Consider the following 25,913-nt stretch of genomic DNA (forward strand, 5'->3'; position numbering starts at 1 on the left):
ACATGTCGCAGTTGAACTATCACTTTTGGCTTATTCATAGTCATTCATCTCCTGGTACCCACACAAGATAACAATGCAGCAAAATGACTGTTCTATGGGGGGCTAACAGGACTGAGTAAGATACTCGTCAGATGACTAATGTAATGTATGCAAATCATGATATCAAATTCAAGTCAAGCATTCTGAATAGATCTTTGGGAAAAAGCACATCTTGAGACCAGGATCCAAAGAGGTCCCACATTTCTTGGTGAACAATGGAAACTGAAGATGCAAGAATTGCTCAGCAGGCCAAGCAACATCTGTGGAAGGAGAAACAGTTAATATTACAGTTCAAAGATCTTTCACTGCAATTAGCAGTCTTTCAGTTGTTTGAGCTCAATATCAACAGCCAATCATTAATTGCAGTTTCATTCCTGAAGAACGGTGACAGGTCAGCCATCGCCGCTGATGAACTAAACCCAGCAGAATGGAATTAGCACAGGGGAGGGGAACGCAGAGAAAGTGCGGAAAATTCAAATGGAAATAAATGAAATTTGTTTTGCACCTCATCCACGTGATGGTTTACAGACAAGTCTTTGATACCGCCACAGGACAGGAGTTAAATATTTTTCCAGCATGTTTTTTTATGCAAAAATAATTCAAATAACGTGCTCAACTCCTCACTGAAAAATTCCAGAAGTTCATCCCAGTGGAGAGAGTGTCACTATGTACACATGGCAAATGATTATTTCTGCTCTTTAGTTTATTTATTATTACATAATCTGAGAAATAGGACCAGATTTCACCCCTTTCCCACTAAAACTAAACATGTTGATAAAATTCGGAGGAAGCTTTGCCCATAATTAGAGCCCACCTTTCATCTGATTCCTGTGCCCACGGTCAGCGAGCTGGGCAAACAGCAGTCAGTGTTTAAACGTGGTGGAGATGCAAGATATAAAGGCTGAAGGCAGTGAGCTGAAGACAGATCAAGAGAGAGAAGCAGATCCTTCACTCTGAGAAACCAGCCAGCTGAATTCACACCAGGCAGAATGAAATCCTTTCTGCTCGCCGTCGCTGCCGTGCAGATCCTCCACTGCTCAGGTAGGTACTAGAGAGAGCAGTGAGCTGTTGGCAATAATCTTCAGTCTGTTTTATTTTAGCCATGTGTAAGAAGATTCTACTGTTGGAATGTCTTTTTTTATAACTTTCCCTCTCTCTCTCTCTCTCTCTCTCTCTCTCTCTCTCTGTCTCCCTGTCTCTGCAGGAGTGCCACACACCAAGGAAGCTCTGAGAGCCTCAGTAATAAAGCTGAATGAAATCACCGAGATCCCCAACCTCTGTGGTATCTCCAGGACAGGAGTGATAGATGTAAGTGTACAATGTTTTGTTGTATAAAGTCTGCAAAAATATCAGTGATCTCTGATAAACTGGTTATTAAGTATAATCTATACATACTACATTATGCACACACAAAGCTGGCTGATTCCCAGTTTGAGAATCTCTAATCTAAATCACTGCTTGATTTCAGAGATTTGGATTGGAGGAGGGATTTCAGATATTTTCAGGATTAGTGCTTCATTTCCTCTAAATTATTTCCAGATTTGAATAGTGTGTCTCCTACTTATAAACTTTTATCAATAATTAAATGTTCCAGCATATTGAATATCTTCTCTAAGGTTCATCATGTTCATCCAGTAATTGGACAACATTAAGTGTCTTGACCAAGTAGGCTGATAATTCTGAATTTATAAGTGGAGGTATCTCTTCAGTCATAGAGCCATGGAGTCAAAGAGTACTTTCAACCTTTTATTTGGTCTAGTCCCATCATCCTGCACCTAGATCATAGCTTTCCATACCCCTCCTATCCATGTACTTAATCTAAAATACTGATATGGAACCTGTATCTATCACATCCATTGGGAACTTACTGCGCACCCTGAGCGAGGGGATGCCCCCTCTGGTTCCCTTTAAACATTTAAATAAAACCTGTGACATTTTGAGCTATACGTGACCAAAGTAAGATCATCTGATACAGTGATACATTAGTAAACTGCTTTCCTTTGTTTTAGGTTTATCGCACTGGCAAGTTGACATACAATGTGGATTTAACATTCTATGTGACAGAAACCATCTGCTCAAAAAATTCTGGATGGGAGTTTGACGACTCTGTCTGTTTTTTCCATCCCAAACAATATGCTGTAAGTACTGAATTATGTTGTAGCATTGAAACCCCTATATGCCATTAACTATCTAATTGAAGAATGGATGCTAATGTTTCACCTTGAAAGGATGATAATACCTTACTTGTATCAAATTAAAGCCATACATACTCAGCTACAGCAAAGGAAATACAAAGAGGTTTCAATGATATCAAAATACCTTTGAGTTAGTTCTAGTAGTAGTGCAATCTCTCGAGTCGTGTACATGATTCTCCTAAGGGATGTCTATTGATGGGAATTCAGGTGGCTGTAGAGCACAATTCTGCCCCTTTTGCCAAGGGAGTCAATTCTATGCTTACATAAATCAATATTCTTAATTTTGACAGGAGAGAGGTTTTTGCAGAAGCCACGTGGAATATTTTGCTGATAAAGTGGTTTATGTTGATGTGGAGTGTGATGGGTTGAAGACAGTTGACAGCGAAAGTTACTCATTAGAATCAAGTGAAATCAGTTTTGAGGTAACCACCCAGTTATACAATTCAAAACATTCTCATACTTGAGATTAATTATAAAATGTCCCAATATTACACTGTGCTAAAGATGTAAATATTCATCTTTTAAAACAGGACGAATCCAAATCCAAAGAGACATCACTGGATGAAGCATCAAATGTGAGTATTGACTGGACATTTAATAACTTTCTTGTATATCTTGATTGCTAGCAATAAAATCTCAAGTTCTTAGTGCCTGAGTGGAATGTAAGAAGGCAATTTCTTTCAGTTCAAAGCATAGGAGGAAAGAGATTCCAATGTTTGATTCCTAAATGAATGTGAGGTTGTGGGGATGGGGCTGGGGTTAGTTTCCAACCATTTCCAAAGATTGTTGAATTGACTCCAACACTCATTTTCCGCTGAAGGCAAAGTGAATTGTCCACCAACAGGACATAATAATTGCAAATGATGACATCTAGAGAGCAGCCTTGATGCAATCTCTTTAATGGACCTTCTCTAAAGGGAAGATCATGAAGGACCAGTTCTAGAAGCATGTCCACATAATTGGTTTGACCTTTGATCCCAGGGCAGTATTGATCACCTACTATATAATTCCACATATTTGGTGAGGAAATTCTCTGTTGCAAAACTGAGCTACTGAATCACAGAAAACATCCATAATTGACAATTAATATTTTAAATATTTTGATATGCTAATAGGTCTTTATTTACTATTGAGCCCTGCACTAAATACATCAATATTTTCATGCAGGCATATAGCAAGTCAGAAGAAACATCATTGCAAGAATCCTCGAATGTAAGTTGATTTGGGAAAATTTTATGTGCTGTTTCTGAACTGCAAACATGTTCCACTCTAGGTTAATCTGTCAGGATAAAGTCTGAAAACTGACAAAAGGAGAGGAAGGATACTGATACTCAAATGTTTTTTGGGAGTTTGCCATTCTTTAAGGAAGGTTGTTGAGTTGTCCAATGAGCTTCATGAAAAACATTCACTTTCCTCCTACAAAGATCATAGTATCAAAAACTAGGACATTTATACTTACATTTATATTCTCCTAATTTAATAGATACCAGTTATCAGCTCTTCAGGATTGTAGGATTCAACACCATCAAGACCTATAGATAGAACACCTCAATTCCATTAGTTCATTCACTGACCACGCAGCCCCCTTGTATCAGGGCTGCTTTGATCCATGCTGCACTGCAGACCAAAGAAGTTGCTGGAGGCTTTTCAGCAACAACAATTAAATTTCAATTATGCCATTTTGACTTTTGCCACTTCCTACAGTTATGATTTGATGGCATTTAAATGTTTTAATATTTATTACATATTTTAGGTGATGCCAAAAATTAGGATTATTTCCAAAATACTAAAGATGTAACATTTATGTTTTAAAATAGGTGAAAAGCAAGGAAACAGAATCATCTTCAAACGTAAGTATGAAGTTGGACTGTGTTGATTAAGTTGTCATTACAAACACGCACTGAAGCCATATTCAGTACTCTCCAACTGCAGATATTAATTTTGTTAATTCCATTTATTTCAGGAAAGCACTGTGGATTCAAGAGCTTGGTATTAAACATAAAAGTAACTCCTGGGAGCCAAAGCTCAGTGCGAACACAAGAAAACCTCATTCAGAATAAAAAATGCTGTTATCAACTCTACATGTACATTGTAAAAGGGGCACTTGAGGTTCCTGACTCTAATTTTCTACTGTAACTGCAAGATACCATTGATTGTAGATGTTTTGTACTTCCATGTTTTATTCTCTTGTATTGTGTTATCATTTTGTATACTGTGGATCAAAATGAAGTGTAAATTTTTGTGGTATTCTGTACAGCTGTTGTCCATTCTACTCTGGATTTAATAGCCAATGCCTGCTTATTAACCTCAGCTTTGTACTGCCACCCTATTTTCTGACAAGGTTATCTATTTCACCACCCAGCAGGTCTATTGGTTTACTACTGAGCAGATCATTGATCTGGCCAGTTTGGACTTGTTGTATTGTACTGCAATCACATATTCTTGGCTTTTAGACCAGAAACCCTATAACTGTATTGTTTTTGCAGACATGTATAGGTATATCCTTTTTTTTCTTGAAAACAGATGAATAAATTACTTCGAACAAATATGTTTTGTGACTTATTCTCTTTTGTTACCTTGTTTTTATTTGTGGTATAACTTTTTTTTACTAAAATTACGTTGGACAACATTGACCACCAGAAGTACCTCCAGCTCAGTTCAGTAATTATCTTTTCTTACTTTGACTGTACCCAGTATTATGGGGCCACGCACATCATTCCTGTCTATCAGTCAGCCATACTTTCCACTCCATGATGGATAAGAGCGAATGATTCAATTATATTTAATTCCATATGGTTGTTCCCTGCTTCTTTAAGAGAATTGAATGTGCCTGTATCAAATAGTAGGAGTTTTGAGAGCGAGGTAAGGCTGTATTGAAAGTAAGGAACTGGGTTGTCTTACTTTTTTTTTGGTCCTCGGTACTTTCTTATTTCCAATTACAAATTTAAAAAAGAAATTGCACATGCTGGAGAGGCTGAAAAAAACAAAGCAAAAGCTGGGAACACAATGGAGAGTCTGAATCCAAAATATCAATAGCTTATTCCCCTTCATAGATGCTGCCTGATCTACTTTGACCTGAAACATTGACTCTATTTTTCTTTTCAATGGTCTTGTCAGATCTGCATTTCCTTTTCTCTATATGAATGCAAATACATGTGGAATAACTCCCAATGGTTGGAGGAGTAGAAAAGAATATTTTTACAAAAGTGAGGTCAAGTAAGGTTCAATATAAGACTGGCTGCAGATTCTTAAGGCAAGAGGTCAGTCACTTAGACAGAGCCAGCTCAAGGTCCCACACTGACTACATCTGCTCCTATTTCCTGCGCTCTCAATGAAACTTATTGGTCTAATGCCAAGGTAACACAGTAACTTTCTCCCAGACCTCTATCACTGTAAGTAGGATGTTTTGCAAACAAGATAACATTGTAAAGTTTGCTCGGGCTATAGAGATGTCACAACCTCTGTTTTGACACTCCATATCCAGGATGCCTCAACCTGGATATTGAAAGTGGAAACTGTTCCCCACCCAAGCCTGTTTGTGGGAAACAGCAAATTCTACTGCTGATGGTCATATTGTCATTACTACTACTGACAGTCACTAAGGGTAAGTTACTCATGGTTTGTACACAAACATCAAGAATTAACAAAACAGAGACAGTAGCTGTCTATCAGATAAGTAGAAAGGATGTTTACATTGAGATCCACAATTAGACAAAGTAAATTTATTATCAAAATACATATATGTCACCATATACAACTCTGAGGCTCATTTTTTGCAGACATTCACAGTAATTACAAGAAACATGATAGAGTCAATGGAAAACGAGACCCAGCAGGATGAACAATCGACCAATGTGCAAAAGACAAGCTGTGCAAATACAAAGAAAAAAAGTAATAATAATAATAGTAGTAAATAAATAAGCAATAAACATCAAGAATATGAGATGAAGAGTCTTTGAATGTGAATCCATTGTTTGTGGGAACATTTCAGTAATGGGGCAATTGAAGCTGATTGAAGTTATCCCCTTCGGTACAATAGCCTGATGGTTGAGGGGTAATAACTGTTCCTGAGCCCGGTGATGTGGGTTCTGAAGCTACTCTACCTTCTTCCTGATGGCAGCAGTGAGAAGCGAGCTAGATGGTGGATGCTGCTTTCCTGCAACAGCATTTCTTGTACAAACATAGATGTGCTCAATGGTGTGTGTGTGTGTGTGTGTGTGTGTGTGTGTGTGTGTGTGTGTGTGTGTGTGTGTGTGTGTGTGTGTGTGTTGTGTATGAGTGTGTGTGTGTGTGCATGCGTGAGTGTGTGTGCGTGTGTGTGTGTGTGTGTGAGTGTGTGTGTGTGTGCGTGCGTGCGTGCGTGTGTGTGTATGAGTGTGTGTGTGTGTGTGTGTATGAGTGTGTGTGTGTGTGTGTGTGAGTGTGTGTATGTGTGTGTGTGTGTGTATGAGTGTGTGTGTGTGTGTGTGTGTTTGTGTATGAGTGTGTGCGTGCGTGCGTGCGTGCGTGCGTGTGTATGAGTGTGTGTGTGTGTGTGCGTGCGTGCGTGTGTGTGTATGAGTGTGTGTGTGTGTGTGTGTGTGTATGAGTGTGTGTGTGTGTGTGTGAGTGTGTGTGTGTGTGTGTGTGCGTGTGTGCGTGCGTGTGTGCGTGTGTGCGTGCGTGTGTGTGTATGAGTGTGTGTGTGTGTGTGTGTGTGTGTATGAGTGTGTGTGTGTGTGTGTGTGTGTGTGTGTGTGTGTGTGTGTGTGTGTGTTGGTGTTGGTTGCTGGGTCATATGCTTTACTTTCTGTACACTTTTCAATTCATTACACATCTTTAGAAGTTTGTCAAAGTTTAGATGACATGCCAAATCTTCATAAACTTCTAAGAAAGTAAAGGCACTGCCATGATTTCTTCATAATTACACTTACATGCTGATCCCAGGACGTATCCTTTGAAATGTTAAGACCAAGGAATTTAAAGTTGCTGACTCTCTCCACCTCTGATCCCTCGATGAGGACTGGCTCATGGAGCTCCAGTTTCCTCTCCTGAAGTCAACAATCAGCTCCTTGGTTTTGTTGACATTGAGTGAGAGGTTGTTGTGGCTCCACTCAGCCAGATTTTCAATTTCCCTCTTATACGCTGATTTGTCACCATCTTTGATTCGGCCAACAACAGTGGTGTCGTTAGCAAACTTAATGGCACTGGAGCTGTGCTTAGCCTCACAGTCATAAGTATAAATCAAGTAGAGCAGGGGATGGGCACACAGCCTTGTGCTGCAGCTGTGCTGATGGAGATCATGGAGGACATATTGTTAATTGCATTTGCCAACAGTGATTTCCAATAAGAGGAGGAAAGGTTTTCAAGAAACCAGCATTGCATTTCAGAAAGCTATTGAATCATCATTGCGCCTCTCATTAACATTAAGTCTGTGGAATATCTTTCCTGGAATATTATCATGCTTCGGAATACATGTAATGCTTGATGCTGATCAGCCTAAGTTTAGTCCCAGTATCACTGTCTGCTTGAATTTCATTGCAACCATAACCTCACTAAATTGCTTCTCCATCTGAAACATAATCAAGGGAAATAACCTTCTTTTTGATTTTCTTGCTCATGCTTTTTCCTATTTCTGTTGTGTTGTTGCTAGTGAGTCAGAGATGTGGTGGAAAAGCAAAACAGTGCAGTTGTTGGAAATCTGAAACCAGAACAGAACATTCTGAAAACACACTGCAGGTCAGGTAGAGTCGTGGACAGCAAAACAGAGTTAATGTTTCAGGTCAATGTGCTTTCAGAACTAGTATTTCTTTTCCCAAGGACTCTGGCTGACTTACTGATCATTTCCAGCATTTTCTGTTTTAACTTCAGAGTTGCTTCATAAAGTCATACAGTGTGGAAAAAGGCTTTTCAACCCAACTCTTCCATGCTGATCAAAACTCACATCTAAACTAGTCCCATTTGCCCATATTTGGCCCATGTCCCTCTAAAGTTTAAACCTCCAGAGTCTAAAACTTTCCTACCTATGTATCTACCTAAGTGCTTTTTAAATGTTATTTATGTGATAGAATCCTATTCACACAAATAAAAGTAAGTACCATCACACATCCTGAGAAATTATAGCAGTGGACTCGGAAAGGCTGAAAGAAATTCTTGGCCCCATCAGTTTACTTATGGTCCTAGGTCAGACCAAAATGCTATACTATGGGAGTCAATTTTTAGAGCAGGGTAGTGTTTATTTTCCAAGATCCATTAAGTAATGGGGGAACATCTCAGTTCAAGTATACTGTACTGCTAGATTGACATAACTTTATGATAAAACAACACGTATTACAAATATCATTAGCACACATTATCATCTGCAACATTTCTTTATAGATCATATTGAAGTTGTAATTCAGTCTTTACACTTCAAAAGTTCCTTTTGGTAAATCACGACACCCAGTGATGTAAACGACCAGAGTAAGGAGACAGTGATTTCCACTGTCCGATGTGCATGCATGTATGTCCAATCAATGACTAGTTAGCTGCAGTAACGTGGATTGTTTAGGCACCTTGTTTTGTGAGGTGGGCAGCCCAGTAGCTTAGCGGTTAGAGCAATTGCTTTACAATGCCAGTAATCACCAATCTGGGTTCGATTCCCACCACTGTAAGAAATTTGTATCTTCTCTTCATGACCACATGGGCTTCCCCTGAGTACTCCAGTTTCCTCTCACATTCCAAAGATATATGGGTTAGGGTTAGTGAGTTCTGGGCATGCTAATTTGGCACCAGACGCGAGGTGACATTTGCGGACTGTCCTCAGAACAATCCTCGGACTCTGTTGGTCATTGACGCATTTCACTTTGATTCAATGTACATGTGACAAATAAAACTATTTAATCTTTTGATATAAAGGCCTCAGCAAGGTTTCCAAGGAGCCTTACTGCAATGTCTACAGGATGCTGACAGAGATTTGACAGGGTTAATGCTCCTTGAAATGTGGAAGAATCAAATTGAATCATATTTAAAATTTAGTATGATCAATAAGGCTGCTAATTCTACCAAAGTTTGTAGTGTAGTGGATAGAAGACAAGATTGTGTAGGGTTACAAAAGGATGTAGATCAACTGGGAAAGTGGGCCAAGGAATAGCTATTGAAGCTTAACACAGACAAGCGTGATCTTGGGAAGTTAAACCAAGCCAGGACTTACACAGTAAATGCATGGCTCATAAGGGTGTTGTACAACAAAGAGGAGTACGAGTATATAGTTCCCTGAAAATGGCAACACAGATGGTGAAGAAGACAATGCTTTCATCATCAGCACATTGGATACAGTCATGGGTGCTGTGATAGACCTATAGAGGACTTTGGCAGGACTGCATTTGGAATATTCTGTGTAGTTCCAGCTAATAAGAAGAATATTAAATTAGAGACAACACAGAAAAGATTGACAAAAATGTTGCTAGGACTGAACAGATTGACAAATGGATAGGCTGGAGCCTGTTTTCCCTGGAATTTAGGAAGCTGGGATTGATTATGCAGAGATACAGTATACCAACCGATAAGGGGCATAAATAAGGTGGGTGATTACAATCTTTTCTTTAGGGTAAGAGTGTTTAAAATTAGACAGCATAGGTTTAAAGTCAGAGGATGTGTCTGTGGAAAAAGCTACTAGAAATGCTAGTGAGAGGTACATTTACAGCTTTTAAAAGATATTTAGACAGGTAAGTGCATAAAAATGAACATGGGCAAATGGGGGCAAATTGCATTTGCTTAGATGGATACCTTGACCAGCAGAAAATTAATTGGGAATAAGAGCCTGTTTCCATGATATATAAACTCTGACTATGACTCTAAGACTAGAATACAATAAAACAGAGTTCTTCAAGGGGCTGAGTGGTTTTGATGCACTGGAAAGAGAAAATCTATTCCTTCTGATGACTAGTTTAATAACCAGTGGTCATAAACATAGAAGTAAAATTGACAAAATTTGAATGATTAGTGCCAATAATGTTAAATAGGACAACTTCATGTGACTTTAAAAAAATCAAGGCATGGTAGTCATTTATTTATTTAGCGTTACAGCACGGAGTCGGCCCTACCAGTCCTTCAATCCGCCAACGCCCCAGTAAGCTCGCAACCCTGATGAACCTTAACCTAATCACAACACAATTTACAATGACCAATTAACAGCCTTTGGACTGTGGGAGGAAACCGGAGCACCCGAGGAAAACCCATGCTTTCTACAGGGACTACTCCCAGAACAGCATCGGAATTGAGCTCTGACTCCCTGAATGGGCTGAGCTGTCATAGTATCGTGCTAACCAGTGCTGAATGCTAGACCTACTGACATATCAAGTTTTCAGTCATCAGTAAATCAGCCTTTATCAAATAAAGCTGGATTGTTAATGTCAGAATCAGATTTAAAAAGAAAACAATGTTATGATTGATTAATGATAGATGTTGTTCTGTGAGGAATCAGATGAAGAAAAATACCTCAAAGAGACTGCATTTTCATATATGTATTTTTTTGGTGTTAAGGTGCTTTTTTTCAGTATCAGACTGCCATAGTCAATGTCTTCTCCACTGATTATGCAGAATCGCTGATGGAACTATTTCCTTCTGCATTTTCCTTCTCCTCCTCTGCAGGTCCATCTGGAGAGCTCGTACTCAAGTGCTGAGCGTAAGCATCATCAGCAGCTGTAAAATTGATAGTGCAAAAGCTGTTTTAATCCCATTGTAAAATGCTCTTATGGTATTGGTGTTGTTTTATAATTGTCATACGCTGTATACCAAGATGCAGTGAACACCACAAGCCACGTTCGTCAGTAGAGCAGTAAACCGCTGATATACATGACCCGTGATGTTGTAAACCTCATTTATGTGGTTGGGTACTGGAGTTAAAGTTTTCATGACCATTCTGATCTTTCTTCCATTACAGAGATACGTTCATAAACACAAGGGATCCTGCAGTTGCTAGAAATCCAGAGTAACACAGACAAAATGTTGGAGAAACTCAGCAGGTCAATCGAGGGAGTAAACAGTTGGCATTTCAGGCTGAGGCACTTCACCAGGACTGGAAGGGAAGAAGCCAGAGGTAGGGGTGGGGTGGGACATAGTGCACCCTAGAAGGTGATGAGGTAAGTCAGGCAGGGAGGAGGGGAGGTGAAGTGAGGGGGATTGAAGAATCTGGGAGGGTGATATGTGGAAAAGGTAAAGGGTTGAAGAAGAAGGAAACTGATTGGAGAGGAGAGTGGGCCATGGGAGAAAGGGAAGGAGGAGGGGCACCAGGGAGAGGTGATAGACAGGTGAGAAGAGGAGGTAAGAGGGGCATCAGAGTGGGGAATGGAAGAAGAGGGAAGGAGGGGGAAAATTTACTGGAAGTTAGAAAAATTAACATTCATACCATCAGATTGGAGGCTACCCTGTGGGAATATGAGGTGTTGCTTCTCTAACCTGAGTGTGGCCTCGTCATGGAGGTAGATGAGGGCACGGAGTGATGCGATGGAAGGGAAATGGGGACTGGAATTAAAATGGTCGGCTACGGGGAAATCCTGCTTGCTGTGGATGGAGCAAAGGTGCTTAACAAAGGGATCCCCCGGTCTACGTCTGGTCTCACTGATGTAGTGGAGGCTGCATCGAGAGCACCGAATACAGTTGATGACCCCAATTGTATTGGATAACAGAAGTGTTACTTCACCTGGAAGGAGAATTTGGAGCCCTGAATGAGCAGGTGTAGCACTTCTTCCACTTGGAGGGATGAGTGCCAGAAGGGAGATGAGTGAGGAGTGACAATGGACAAGGGAATCATGGAAAGAGTGATCCCTGTGGATGGTGGAGAGTGGGGGGGGGGGGGGGGGGCGGGGGGAATAAACATTTATTTGTGTACCATCCAGACAAAACATGCCATACATAATTACTTCACAGTAATAAAGGGAAAACTGAATATTTTCTATGGTATACTTCAAAAGTGCAATGGAGGTAAACAAATCATGTGAAAGCACCATGGTGAGGCTGACTGAGAGTTCATTTTCAGTGTAGAAGAAAAACTTACAATATGTTAAGTCCCTAAATATGTGCTGATGTATGACTGCTGTAGGACAGATTGACTTCAATGGTTTGTGCTATTCAGAATCAGACAGGACTATTACCCACTCAGCTATGCTAGGCACTGTTGAATTCTCTAAGGACAGTAAAGCTTTTTGGTTATACTCTCGATGGCCATTTTATTAGGTACACTGTACACCTGCTCATTACTACATATCTAATCAGCCAATCATGTGGCAGTAACTTAATACATAAAAATATGCAGACATGATCAATAGATTTTGTTTTGATCAAACATCAGAATGGGGAAGAAATGTAATCTAAGTGACTTCGATTGTGAAATAATTGCTGGTGCATGACAGGGTGGCTTGAGTATCTCAGAAACTGCTGATCTTCTGGTGTTTCCGTGCATAACAGTCTCTAGAACTTATAGAAGATGGGGCCAAAAATAAAAAACTTGCAGTGAGCAGCAGTTTTGTGGATGAAAACACATAGTTTACGAGAGATGTCAGAGGAGAATGGATAGACTGTTCGAGCTGCCAGGAAGGCAACAGTAACACAAATAACCACTCATTACAACAATGGTGTGCAGAAGAGCATCTCTGAATGCACAACATGTCGAATCTCGAAGTGAATGGGCTACAGCAGCAGAAGACCAGGAATATACCCTCAGTGGCCACTTCATTAGGTACAGGAGGTAACAAGAGGTACCTAATAAACTGGCCACTGATTGTATATGCACCAGCATTTTATATATAACTATACCAGGAGCAAACACCTCAGAAAAATGTTGCAGCAATTCTGCAAGATCACAAGATAGAAAGGTGTAAAGAACGAGACGAATTTGAAAACATTGACCAAGATGCCAGACAAGGTTGTCCCTTGAGCCCTTTGCTTTCTGATCTGGCTTTAGAACCCTTAGCTATTGTTTTCCGACAATAGACAATAGACAGTAGGTGTAGGAGTAGGCCCTTCGGCCCTTCTAGCCTGCACCGCCATTCACTGTGATCATGGCTGATCATACACAATCAGTACCCCGTTCCTGCCCTCTCCCCATATCCCTTGACCCCGCTATCTATAAGAGCTCTATCTAACGCTCTCTTGAATGCATCCAGAGACTTGGCCTCCACTGCCTTCTGGGGCAGAGCATTCCACATATCCACCATTCTCTGGGTGAAAAAGTTTTACCGCATCTCTGTTCTAAATGGCCTACCCCTTATTCTTAAACTGTGGCGTCTAGTTCTGGACTCACCCATCAGCAGGAACATGCTTCCTGCCTCCAGCGTGTCCAATCCCTTAATAATCTTATATGTTTCAATCAGATGCCCTCTCATCCTTCTAAATTCCAGTGTATACAAGCCCAGTCGCTCCAATCTTTCAACATATGACAGTCCCGCCATTCCGGGAATTAACCTTGTGAACCTACGCTGCACTCCCTCAATAGCAAGAATGTCCTTCCTCAAATTTGGAGACCAAAACTGCACACAATACTCCAGGTGGGGTCTCACCAGGGCCCTGTACAGCTGCAGAAGGACCTCTTTACTCCTATACTCAATTCCTCTTGTTATAAAGGCCAGCATGTCATTAGCTTTCTTCACTGCCTGCTGTACCTGCATGCTTGCTTTCATTGACTGATGTACAAGAACACCTAGATCTCATTGTACTTCCCCTTTTCCTAACTTGACTCCATTTAGATAGTAATCTGCCTTCCTGTTCTTGCCACCAAAGTGGATAACCTCACATTTATCCACATTAAACTGCATCTGCCATACATTTGCCCACTCACCCAACCTGTCCAAGTCACCCTGCATTCTCATAACATCCTCCTGACATTTCACACTGCCACCCAGCTTTGTGTCATCAGCAAATTTGCTAATGTTACTTTTAATCCCTTCATCTAAATCATTAATGTATATTGTAAACAGCTGCGGTCCCAGCTAATACCACTGGTATTCTAAGGAGAGGTATTACTCACAAAGTTTCGCTTTATGCTGACGACCTTTTGCTTTATATTTCTAATGTTGAGACTTCATTACCTTCCGTACTTTCCTTACTCTCCTGTTTTAGTCAGTTTTCAGGATATAAAATAAATTTTTGTAAGAATGAACTTTTTCCTTTGTATAATTTGGTATCAATTAATACAAACCTTCCTTTTAAAATTGTAAGAAATCAATCATTTGGGTGTAACAATTACTAAGAATTATAAATACTTATTTAAAGAGAAATGTTTTACCCTGCTGAATTATGTAAAAAGGGCACTATCAAAATGGTCACCCCTTTCATTATCGTTGATTGGCCGAATTAATTCTATTAAAATGAGTATTTTACCTAAATTTTTATACCTGTTTCAGGCCTTACCCGTTTTTATTCCTAAATCCTTTTTTGATTCTCTTGATTCTATCATATCTTCATATATATGGAAAAATAAACACTCCCGACTAAATAAAGTTCATCTTCAAAAAGTTAAAAAGAATGGAGGTTTAGAGCTTTACTAAATTTTAGGTTTTATTACTGAGCAGAATCTCATGTTTTGGTTATATTATATTAACCGAGAGGACGGTCCGGTTTGGGTTTCTTCAGAAGCTAACTCTGTTAATAAATTTAATAATAATCTCTCTTTTCGGATCCTCAATTCCTTTATTTTTAAGTAAACTAACTGATAGTTTTGTGGTTAAACATACTTTGAGGATTTGGGTACAATTTAGAAAATATTTTGGTTTATTGAGATTTTCTCTTTCAAGTCCCATTTTTTCTAACTACTATGACTGATGTAATTTTTAAAGATTGGGATAGACCGAGTATTAAATGCTTCCAGGATTTATTTGTTGGAGGAAGTCTCTTTTTGTTTGAACAGTTGTCAGCTCAATATAGCTTACCAAAAACCCACTTTTTTTGATACTTACAAATTAGAGACTTTCTGCGATCTCAATTACATACATTTCCTAAAAGTCCTGATAAGAATTTATTAGATGTAATTTTTAATTTGAAACCTTTTTATGATGGATCAATATCTAATATTTATGGTATGTTGTTGGGAATGAGAAACATTCCTTTAGACAAAATTAAAAATCTCTGGGAACAAGATTTACAGACTTCAATTTCTGAGGAGACTTGGAATGAAATTTTTAAATTGGTTAATACATCATCTTAGTGTGTCCGTCACTCCCTTCTACAATTTAAAGTGGTCCATAGGGGGCCCACATGACTAAAGATAAGCTGTCTCATTTCTATTGTGACGGATGTAACAATAGAGAGGTTTCATTTATGTATATGTTCTGGCCATCCCTGAGCCTTGATAAATACTGGTAGGAAGTACAGGTAATCCCCGAGTTACGAACGTCTGACTTACAGACAACTGTACTTACGAACCGAGGAAGGAGAACGCTGTCCGCCATTTTAAGTCGGATCCCGACGCCGTCCGCTGTTTTAAGTCATTGCCGTTGACACTGTGTTGAGTGTTTAACTTTGTATTTGGCTTAAAATTTTCTTAGTAAGATTCACCCTGACCCCGCTCCCCCCGTTCTGGTCAGCTGGTGGCACAGTGAGATCAGCGCTGGGCTGGAGAACGAAGGTTTTCGAGTTCGATCCAGTGACAGACTGCTCCCGTGTCAGGTTGATCTCAATCCAATGATTCCCGTACCACCCGTGCCGGGTTGATGTTGAACTTGCAACTCATCCTCGTTAAAAAAAAACACTGCCACCTCCAGTTTAAATTCCCACGTGGAATATTGTGGAGGATCAAATACCCAAACCCAGTACAGCCTCCCCACTTGTCCCATTCAACCTGTCTCAGTGCGGTGGTCGTTAGAACCCAGCGGACCTCGGGAGCCGCCGCCTGCAGTGTTTCTGTTCCATTGATGGTGTGTAGTGGTCCTTAAGACCCAGCGGACCTTGGTAGCCTGCGGAGGTTGGGACCCGACGTCCGCAGTGTTTCTGTTCCATTGATGGTGTGTAGTGGTCCTTAAGACCCAGCGGACCTCGGGAGCCTGCGGAGGTCGGGACCCGATGCCCACAGTGTTTCTGTTCCATTGATGGTGTGTAGTGGTCCTTAAGACCCAGCGGACCTCGGGAGCCTGCGGAGGTCGGGACCTGACGCCCGCAGTGTTTCTGTTCCATTGACGGGAAGCGATCGCGATTGAAAATAAAGTGGAAATAATAAAGCATTTGGAAAGAGGTGAAACGCCATCGGTCATTAGAAAAGCGTTAGGCTACAGTCGGTCAACGATCGGAACAATTTTAAAGGATAACGGATAAAGTGAGAATAATGGAGCATGTGAAAAGCCCTGCCCCGATGAAAGCTACAATTATTACTAAGCAACGCAGTGGTTTAATTATTGGAATACATACATTTCTTAAGTGTTTTATATGCATAGAAAGGTAAAATATATACTATATACTAAGACAAACGTTTGACTAACTGACGCTAAATAATACCGGATGTACTTGTTCCGACTTGCGTACAAATCCAACTTAAATATGGACTCAGGAACGGAACTCGTACGTAACCCGGGGAATGCCTGTATTTCAAACTTTTTCTGTACTTTTTAAATTTTAAACCAAACTCTTTGACTGCCTTATTCAGTATTGTTGAAGGAAAAGATATTATCTTGGAGACACCTGATTTGCACATTTTGGCTTTTATTTCTCTTATAGCCAGGAGGGCATTGTTGCTTAGGTGGAAGGATGTTGCTCCGCCTACAAAGCGATGTTATGTCATGCTTAAGTTTAGAGAAAATTCGTTGTTCAATTTCTGAATCAAGACAAGACTCTCTAACATTTTGGGGACCTTTTCTGAATTATTTTCAAAATCTTTGATTTGTTATCGTACAGATGTTGGCTAATAATATGTTTTACTATATGATAAGGTTTTTTATCCCGTTTTTCTTTCTTTACCAAACAGCTTTTCTTAGTAGTGGGTTAGATTTTTTTTGTATAATAAAATTACTACTTTTCAATATTACAATTCAATTTAATTTACATGAATATGGGGTAATGAGACTATAAGTGTGATTCAAATATATTGTAATTGATATGTGATATATCCTCCTGTACTCTGTATTCTTTCTTGTAAGAAATCAATAAAAATATTGAAAAAAAAAGAAAAAGACCAATACATTAGAATTGAGTGGAAATCAAAAGAGCTGCAGATGCTGGAAATCCACAGCTAAAGAGAAAATACTGAAATTACTCCACAGAAGAGGGCAAACCAGCGGGATGAGAAACAGAGTTGAACTTTTAAGTCAAAGACCCTCTGTCAGGTATTATTCTGTCAGAAGGATGAAGAGGAGTGAATTATCTTTTTGTCACACTCTTGTAAAATCTATGTGTTGCTAATAATCAATAGAATGTAGTATTTTCAGTACACTCGACAGAAAATACCATTAGGTCAGCATATTGAAAAGTTTTCATATTTTCGCCTTCACGAACTTGGCATAAGTTGGGATCTGGTTCCACATCTAAAAGTCTATACTCAAGTCCCCTACTTCACAGTAGTAATTACTCCTTGTAAATAAGTCTAATCAATGAGTGAGAAGCAACTAATTAAGCCATTTAAACTAGACAGATATGGCAACATTAATATCCTTCCTTAATCTGTCTATGCATTCACCTGCAGGGTTCGCTAAACAGTGAACAGGGATCCTGTGCAGGTCTCCTCTGGGGACTAAGATTAATTGCAGCACCTCAGCTGACTCAGCACAGATAAGGTTCATGGTTCAGGCTATTCAAATTTTGGAGGCTCTACACTTTGACTCATGGTACATGGAAGGTTTAAGATTTTAAACATCAGAAGCTCTCTCTGATCTTTCCTCAGAATGTTATAGAATGGGTTGATGAAAGATGGGTAAGCAGCTCTGGTGAAGGGCCTTATTCTGTCCATTCTGGAGCAGCTCACTCATCTTTGGTCCCCACTGGACACTCAGTTCTCACCTGTGGCTCCAAGTTGCTGCTTGCATGTGAGAGCGGCCACACCCTGGGGCACCACTTTGACAGGCATTCTAAACCCGGTGAGGATGACCGGCGGGCCTCATACCCCGGTGAGGATGACCGGCGGGCCTCATACCCCGGTGAGGTGTGGATCTGCTTGTCCTTGCATACAAAATCAGCTCCGGTGGACAGGGCAGATGAGATCAGCAGTGAGATCTAATGGCCAGAAAGGCAGTTACACAGTGCTTTATTGAGAGTGACGGGCATGACAAGGCGTAAAAGGTGGCATGGTTATCTACTGCCACCAAGTAGAACCCCAGTTACGATGACTACTCGTACCACGGACCCAGACTTCCGAGGTCAAGGGAGTGGAAGTGCCAAGTGCAAAGGCTTTTCCTCTTTAAAAAAAAATTCCGCACAGGTTTCAAAACTGTCATCAGATACAGCGAACAACTAAACAATTAGTGAGCTGCCATTGCTCTGACAGATGAACCCAGACAGGGTATGCTTTTCTACTAATGAACTGGAATAATGAGTCTTAATCAAAAGTGTAGTTCTGTAATTATTGAGACATCTCAGATCGGGTGCAGGTTATTCTCGAGAGGGAGGGCAAGAATCCAGATGTGGTGGGTCCATGTAGGGACCAATGACATGGGTAGGATGAGTGAGGGGGTCCTGTGTAGGGAGTTCAGGGAGTTAGGTGCGAAGCTGAAGAGCAGGACCCGCAGGGTAACAATCTCTGGATTGCTACCTGTGCCACGTGCGAGTGAGGCAAGGAACAGAAAGATTATACAGATTAATACGTGGCTGAGAGGATGGTGCAGGAGGGAGGGCTTCAGGTTTGTAGATAATTGGGCTTTGTTCCAGGGAAGGTGGGATCTGTTCCGAAGGGACGGTTTACACCTGAACTGGAGCGGTTCTAACATTCTTGCAGGGAAGTTTGCTAGTGCTTCTTGCGGGGGTTTAAACTAAATTTGCAGGGGGCGGGGATCCAGAATGTGAGAGAGGATAGCGAGAGGAAGAATAAAGGACAGGTGGGGACTACACGGTTCCGGAATATTAAGTGTGTAGTAGAGAAAGGTGAGGTGGAACAAGTGATAAGGAGGACACATGTACAGAGGGATGGTCTGACGGAACATGGAGTTAAATGTATTGAAAGAATAAGTAAATTTAGGAAGGACAACAAAATTCTAGGGGCGTATAGCCTGATGGGAGTTCAGGGAGCTGGGTTAAGCACAATAGGCAGCGATTCAAACAGAGAGAGGAGAAATGGGCTAAAAATTCTATATCTGAATGCACGAAGTGTCAGAAATAAGGCGGATGAGCTTGAAGCCCAGGTGCGAATGGGTAACTATGATGTTGTTGGGATAACAGAGACATGGCTGCAGGGAGATCAGACCTGGGAAATGAATGTTCAAGGGCATACGTGCTATCGTAGGGACAGAAATGTGGGCAGAGGGGGTGGGGTGGCCCTGTTGGTGAGGAATGAGATTCAGTCCTTTGCAAGGGGGGTCATAGGATCAGGAGAAGTAGTCTGTGTGGATAGAACTGAAGAACAGTAAGGGCAAAAAGACCCTAATGGGTGTTGTCTACAGGCCACCAAACAGTAGCATGGATATTGGGTGCAAGTTGAATAGGGAGTTAACATTGGCATGTGGCAAAGGTAATGTCGCAGTAGTTATGGGGGATTTCAACATGCAGGTGAACTGGGAGAATCAGGTTGGTGCTGGACCACAGGATAGGGAGTTTGTAGAGTGCCTACCGGATGCATTCTTGGAACAGCTTGTATGAGAGCCGACCAGGGACAAGACTATTCTGGATTTAGTGTTATGTAATGAACAGGATTTGATAAGCGATCTTGCAGTAAGGGAGCCATTAGGAGGTAGTGATCATAATATGATAAGTTTTTATCTGCAATTTGAGAAGGATAAGGGCAGCTTGGAGGTGTCAGTGTTGCAGTTGAACAGGGGAAACTATGGAGCCATGAGGGAGGAGCTGGCCAAAGTTGACTGGATGGATAGCCTAGCAGAAAAGACAGTGGAACAGCAATGGCAGGTATTCTTGGGAATAATGCACAAGGTGCAAAATCAGTTCATCCCCCAGAGAAGGAAGAATTCAAAGGGGGGAAAGGGGCCACAGTGGTTGACAAAGGAAGTCAGAGATTGCATAGCATTAAAAAAAAGGAAGTATGACAGAGCTAAGGTGAGTGGGAGGACAGATGATTGGGAAGTTTTTAAGGAACAACAGAACTTAACTAAAAAGACAATACGGGGAGAAAAAATGAGGTACGAACGCAAGCTAGCCAGGAATATAAAGGAAGATAGCAAAAGCTTTTTTAGGTATGTGAAGAGAAAGAAGATAGTTAAGAACAATGTTCGGCCCTTGAAGAATGAATTGGGTGAAATTGTTATGGGAAACAGAGAAATGGCAGAAGAATTTAATGAGTACTATAGATCTGTTTTCACTAAGGAAGACAGAAGCAATCTCCCAGATGTATGGATGGGCCAAGGACATAGGGTAACAGAGGAAATGAAACAGATTGACATTAGGAAGGAAACAGTGATGAGAAGACTGATGGGACTTAAGGCTGACAAATCCCCAGGTCCAGATGGTCTGCATCCTAGGGTACTAAAGGAGGTGGCCCTGGAAATTACGGATGCATTGGTAATCATTTTCCAATGTTCCTTAGATTCAGGATCAGATCCTGAGGATTGGAGAATGGCTAATGTTATCCCACTTTTTAAGAAAGGAGGGAGGGAGAAAACAGAGAACTATCGACCTGTCAGCCTGACATCGGTGGTGGGGAAGATGCTAGAGTCCATTATTAAGGATGAAATAGTGGCATATCTAGATAGCAGTGATAGGATTGGGCCAAGCCAGCATGGATTTACCAAGGGTAAATCATGCTTGACTAATCTGTTGGAGTTTTTCGAGGATGTAACCAGGAAGTTAGACAAGGGAGATCCAGTGGATGTAGTGTACCTCGATTTTCAGAAGGCATTTGATAAGGTCCCACATAGGAGATTGGTGGGTAAAATCAAAGCTCAGGGCATCGAGTGGAAGACATCGACATGGATAGAAAACTGGTTGGCAGATAGAAAGCAAAGGGTAGCGGTGAATGGGTGTTTCTCGGAATGGCAGGTGGTGACTAGTAGGGTGCCACAGGGCTCGGTATTGGGACCACAGCTGTTTACCATTTACGTTAACGATTTGGATGAAGGCATAGAAAATAACATCAGCAAATTTGCTGATGATACTAAGCTGGGTGGCAGGGTGACATGTGATGAGGATGTTAGGAGAATTCAGGGTGACTTGGATAGGCTGGGTGAGTGGGCAGATACTTGGCAGATGGCGTTTAATGTGAATAAGTGTGAGGTTATCCACTTTGGGAGTAAGAACAGGAAGGCAGATTATTATCTGAACAGTGTAGAGTTAGGTAAGGGAGAAATACAAAGAGATCTAGGAGTCCTTGTTCATCAGTCACTGAAGGTGAATGAGCAAGTGCAGCAGGCAGTGAAGAAGGCTAATGGAATGTTGGCCTTTATTACAAAGGGAATTGAGTACAAGAGCAAGGAAATCCTCTTGCATTTGTACAGAGCCCTGATAAGACCACACCTGGAGTATTGTGTACAGTTTTGGTCTCCAGGGTTAAGGAAGGACATCCTGGCTGTAGAGGAAGTGCAGCGTAGATTCACGAGGTTAATTCCTGGGATGTCTGGACTGTCTTACGCAGAGAGGTTAGAGAGACTGGGCTTGTACACGCTGGAATTAAGGAGATTGAGAGGGGATCTGATTGAAACATATAAGATTATTAAGGGATTGGACAAGATAGAGGCAGGAAATATGTTCCAGATGCTGGGAGAGTCCAGTACCAGAGGGCATGGTTTGAGAATAAGGGGTAGGTCATTTAGGACAGAGTTAAGGAAAAACTTCTTCTCCCAGAGAGTTGTGGGGGTCTGGAATGCACTGCCTCGGAAGGTAGTGGAGGCCAATTCTCTGGATGCTTTCAAGAAGGAGCTAGATAGGTATCTTATGGATAGGGGAATCAAGGGATATGGGGACAAGGCAGGAACTGGGTATTGATAGTAGTTGATCAGCCATGATCTCAAAATGGCGGTGCAGGCTCTAAGGGCCGAATGGTCTACTTCTGCACCTATTGTCTATTGTCTATTGTAACTTACTTTCAGGTTCTGCTGAAGCCAATTCTTTTGCCTCCACCTCATTAGATGCCACCACGGAATCTATAAAAAGAAATGCTATAAAATTAACAGAGAATATTTTACAATACTCCCAATCTGCAATTTTTGACCACCCATGTAAAGATACAGATTATTTACATATTAACTTACTCTGAAAAATTAAAGCTTTTTTCTGCTTCTGATTGTTCTGCTGCCCTGCCTTGCCTATGTGATTCTGTACCAAGTATAATGTAACGTTTGAAAGATGTTTTGCAATGCCCAGAGGGGCAACCAAAGATAAGCAGATGCAGATGGTAAATAATAATACTAAGAACAGAGAATAGAGGAGACACTTCCAGTGCAGAGAATGAGTCGTGGGGGGTGGTGGAGAGGTGATATTTAAAAAAAAAAGACAGTCCACAAAATATTACTGGCAGTTCAAAATGAACACTCCTTTATTGTAACACACACAAAATGCTGGTGGAACACAGCAGGCCAGGCAGCATCTATAGGGAGAAGCACTGTCGACGTTTTGGGACGAGACCCTTCAGCCTGGCCTGTTGCGTAAAACCAGCATTTTGTGTGTGTTGCTTGAATTTCCGGCGTCTGCAGATTTCCTCGTGACTCCTTTATTGTGTTCACTTAGGAAACAAATACGGTAGGTGCAGGTTTCGTGGAGGGGGAGGGAATGTTGCAGAGCACGTTAACTTTTAAGAGGAGGAGGTATTAGATATCTGAGCAAACGTACAGGTGGAAAAGTTCCACAGCATGATGAGAGTATCCCAGGCTTCAATGGGAACAATGTATGAAATTGCTGGGGCCCTGAAAGAGATTTTTAAAACTTCACTGGCCTGAAGTGGAGTTCCAGGTGGGAGGTCGACAGCGAATGTGTTACCTTTATTCAAGAAGGGCAGCAGGGATAAGGTAGGTAACCATAGGCCGGTGAGTCTAACTTCAGTGGTAAGAGAGCCATTGAACCAAAATTGTGAGGGACAAGAGTAATTTACATTTGGAAAGGCAGGGGCTATTCTGGGATAGTCAGACCTGGTTGATTGGAGAGAGATCCTGTCTGAATAATTTGGTTGAAGTTTTGAGGAAGTAACAAAATACATTGAAGACAGCAGTTTGGTTAATGTAATCTACATAGACAAGATCCTAAATGGAAGACTGGTCCTAAAGAGAACCCATGGGATTCAAAGACGTTGGCAGATTGGATTCAAAGTTGGCTTGGTAATAGGGGATCGAGGGTACTTTGTGATTAGAAGCCTCGGACCAGCTTGGGTAGTTGATGTGCAGCATGAACAAGGTGGGCCGAAGAGCCTGCTTCTGCACGTTATGGTGCGATAAATGTTTTGTAGCTCTGAATAATTGCACGTAGTGTCAGTTTTTCAATAAACAATCTGAGTATTACATCATATTGGCCAGGGATTTCCACAGTAAAAAACACCTATTGAAAGTGGATGTGAGAATTTAGCTCCATTACCCTCAGGAAGTTTGAGATTCCCTTAACATCCTCAAACATAGGAACTTCAAAATTCCCACAACTGGTTGTCACTGTCACTCAGACACTGGACTCCTCATTGTGAAGGACGAACATGAGAACCTGTCCACTGAATCTGTTCCTGGTGAGTCCTGGTGACTTCATTCATTTTAGTAGAGAGAAATGGGTGTGATCTGAATATAATTAGCATATTTTTGTATTGATTACTCGGGGTGGGGGGGGTTAAACTAGTCTGGCAGAGGTGTGGGACCCAAAGTAGTAGTGCGGAACCTGGGCTAGTAGCAAATATAAATGTTAAAAAGAGCAATTTCAATGGACAGAATGGGCAAGGGAAAGTCAGGGAGCAAGGAAGGTCTGCAGGAAGCTTGACATAAAAGGCAGGTGAACTTAGGGCATGGGGCTGGGATATTATAGCCAAAGCAGAAACATGTTTGAGGGAGGGGCAGAACTGACAGCTCAACGTTCTAGGCTATGGAAACTCTTAGAGAGGCACGTGGATGTAAGAAAAGTGGAAGAATATGATTGTGTAGGAGATTGATCGTGGAGTAGGTTTGTACATGTCAGTACAACATTGTGGGCCAAAGGGCCTGTACTGTGCCGTACACACAATCTATGTTCTATGTTCTTGAAAGGTGGAATGCTATATATTTGAAGCAACAGCATGGTACTTAGAGAAGAGATACCTGTGGGATCTTTTATGCAAATAAACACCATTGAACTCCGATATGAAGTTATCTGAAATCTATACATAGATTGATTGGATTGATCGAATTGATTGAATAATCTTCCAAAGTTTAATGTCTAGACTTCAGGTTAGGAATAGCAAATAGTTGCCTGCACTTAATGGAATTAGCAATAATTAGCAGGGGTGAAGCTCATCTGCACAGGCATAATGGAACGGGCAGAACAAATCAGAGGTATTGGTCAATGAATTTGCTATGAACTCGAAGTTCAGCTTCTTCCAGACAATATGTGAGAATACTGGGGTAAACTTGGAACAGGCACACAAAATGCTGGAGGAACTTAGCAAGGCAGGCAGCAACTGAAGGCACAGGGGCACAGCTAGTGGGCCTGCGGAACTCACAGGTTTAATCCTGTCCAGGTTTAATCCTGATTCCCATTGCTTTCTGTATGGGGTCCCTGTGACTTCATGTGTTTCCCCTGGATTTCCAGCTTGCTCCTACATTACAAAGACATGCAGGTTAATTGGAGACTGCAAATTGCCTCTAGTGTGCTCGTTAGCGGTACAGGTAAGAGGACTGAGGAGAGAATAAGTTACAAAGAAATAAGTGGGAATAGGTTATTCTGTGAACATACATAGACATGATAGGATGAAATGGCCTCTTTCTGTGTTGTAAGGAACAGTTTGCAAGATAAGCTTTTCACAGTACCTTGATACATGTGACAATAATAAACCAATAACATCACCAAACAATATTTAGTTTTGATACTAAAAGGACCAAATTTTCTTGGAAACTCAGCAATTCTGAAATAATTGTATTTTCCACTTCCAACACTTTGCTAAAAAGGCGAGCATACCATTTACTTGACTGCTTGCATTTTTTTTGATATTTCAGATTCACAAATACTCATTACTTTAAATTATTCACTCTTAATAAACTTACGGTTCCCCACAATTTCCAAGTTTCTTTTTGCATCTTCCACAGGAAGACAGGCACAAAATATTTGTTTAAAGTCCTTGCTACTTTCTTTTTCCCATCAAAAGTTTTCCACTATTTGTCCCTATTAAATCCATGTTTACTTTCACTAAAACCTTCGTTCCATTTTTGCAGGGGTTCTAGAAATCTGCTCTTATCATTAGGGCTCCCAGCGATCACAATGAGCCTCTCTCAGGGCATCCAGAGGGGAATTGGTTGGAATGAAAGGATCGGACCAAATGGGGATCCCGTCCCCTTCCCCACCCCCAGGTGCTCCAGTTTTCTCCCACATCTCAAACTCAAATGACTTGGCAGTCAAACTGACTGCAAGGAAACTGCTCTGGAAGTAAAGGTGAGTGATAAAATATGGTGAGGAATTGACGGGGCCATGGGGAGAATAAAACGGGTT

General features: G+C 41.1%; 2 protein-coding genes across 3 annotated transcripts in view; one reads left to right on the forward strand and one right to left on the reverse strand.

The window, feature by feature from the left end:
* The first annotated feature begins 923 nt into the window (after positions 1–923).
* LOC140728275 (secreted phosphoprotein 24-like) lies at positions 924–4,780 on the forward strand. 2 transcript variants are annotated; one of them, XM_073046770.1, is made up of 8 exons: positions 924–1,080; positions 1,244–1,347; positions 2,049–2,177; positions 2,525–2,656; positions 2,765–2,809; positions 3,402–3,446; positions 4,052–4,084; positions 4,198–4,780. In XM_073046770.1, the coding sequence occupies exons 1-8, from the start codon at positions 1,029–1,031 to the stop codon at positions 4,228–4,230; spliced, it is 573 nt and encodes a 190-aa protein (XP_072902871.1). In that variant the 5' UTR covers positions 924–1,028; the 3' UTR covers positions 4,231–4,780. The 2 variants fall into 2 exon arrangements, with proteins under 2 accessions (XP_072902871.1, XP_072902872.1); XM_073046771.1 differs by lacking the exon at positions 3,402–3,446.
* Positions 4,781–6,940: 2,160 nt separating this feature from the next.
* The window catches only part of nme9 (NME/NM23 family member 9), a 74,868-nt gene continuing 55,895 nt past the window's right edge, over positions 6,941–25,913 (reverse strand). The window contains exons 20-21 of the mRNA XM_073046769.1: positions 22,349–22,408; positions 6,941–10,895 (exon numbers count right to left, since the gene is read on the reverse strand). Of these exons, the coding sequence (XP_072902870.1) occupies positions 10,786–10,895; positions 22,349–22,408 (170 nt within the window). The 3' untranslated portion in view covers positions 6,941–10,785. The remainder of the gene's footprint in view (positions 10,896–22,348; positions 22,409–25,913) is intronic.

This window comes from Hemitrygon akajei, chromosome 5 (genome assembly GCF_048418815.1).
Source record: "Hemitrygon akajei chromosome 5, sHemAka1.3, whole genome shotgun sequence".
Classification (NCBI taxonomy): Eukaryota; Metazoa; Chordata; class Chondrichthyes; order Myliobatiformes; family Dasyatidae; genus Hemitrygon; species Hemitrygon akajei.

Excerpts from the sequence above, each read along its gene's own strand:
- LOC140728275 (XM_073046770.1), top strand. The coding sequence starts at position 1,029 with ATGAAATCCTTTCTGCTCGCCGTCGCTGCCGTGCAGATCCTCCACTGC. Across the intron at positions 1,081-1,243 it reads GCAGATCCTCCACTGCTCAG|GAGTGCCACACACCAAGGAA; the intron begins GTAGGTACTAGA and ends CTGTCTCTGCAG. Across the intron at positions 4,085-4,197 it reads AAACAGAATCATCTTCAAAC|GAAAGCACTGTGGATTCAAG; the intron begins GTAAGTATGAAG and ends CATTTATTTCAG.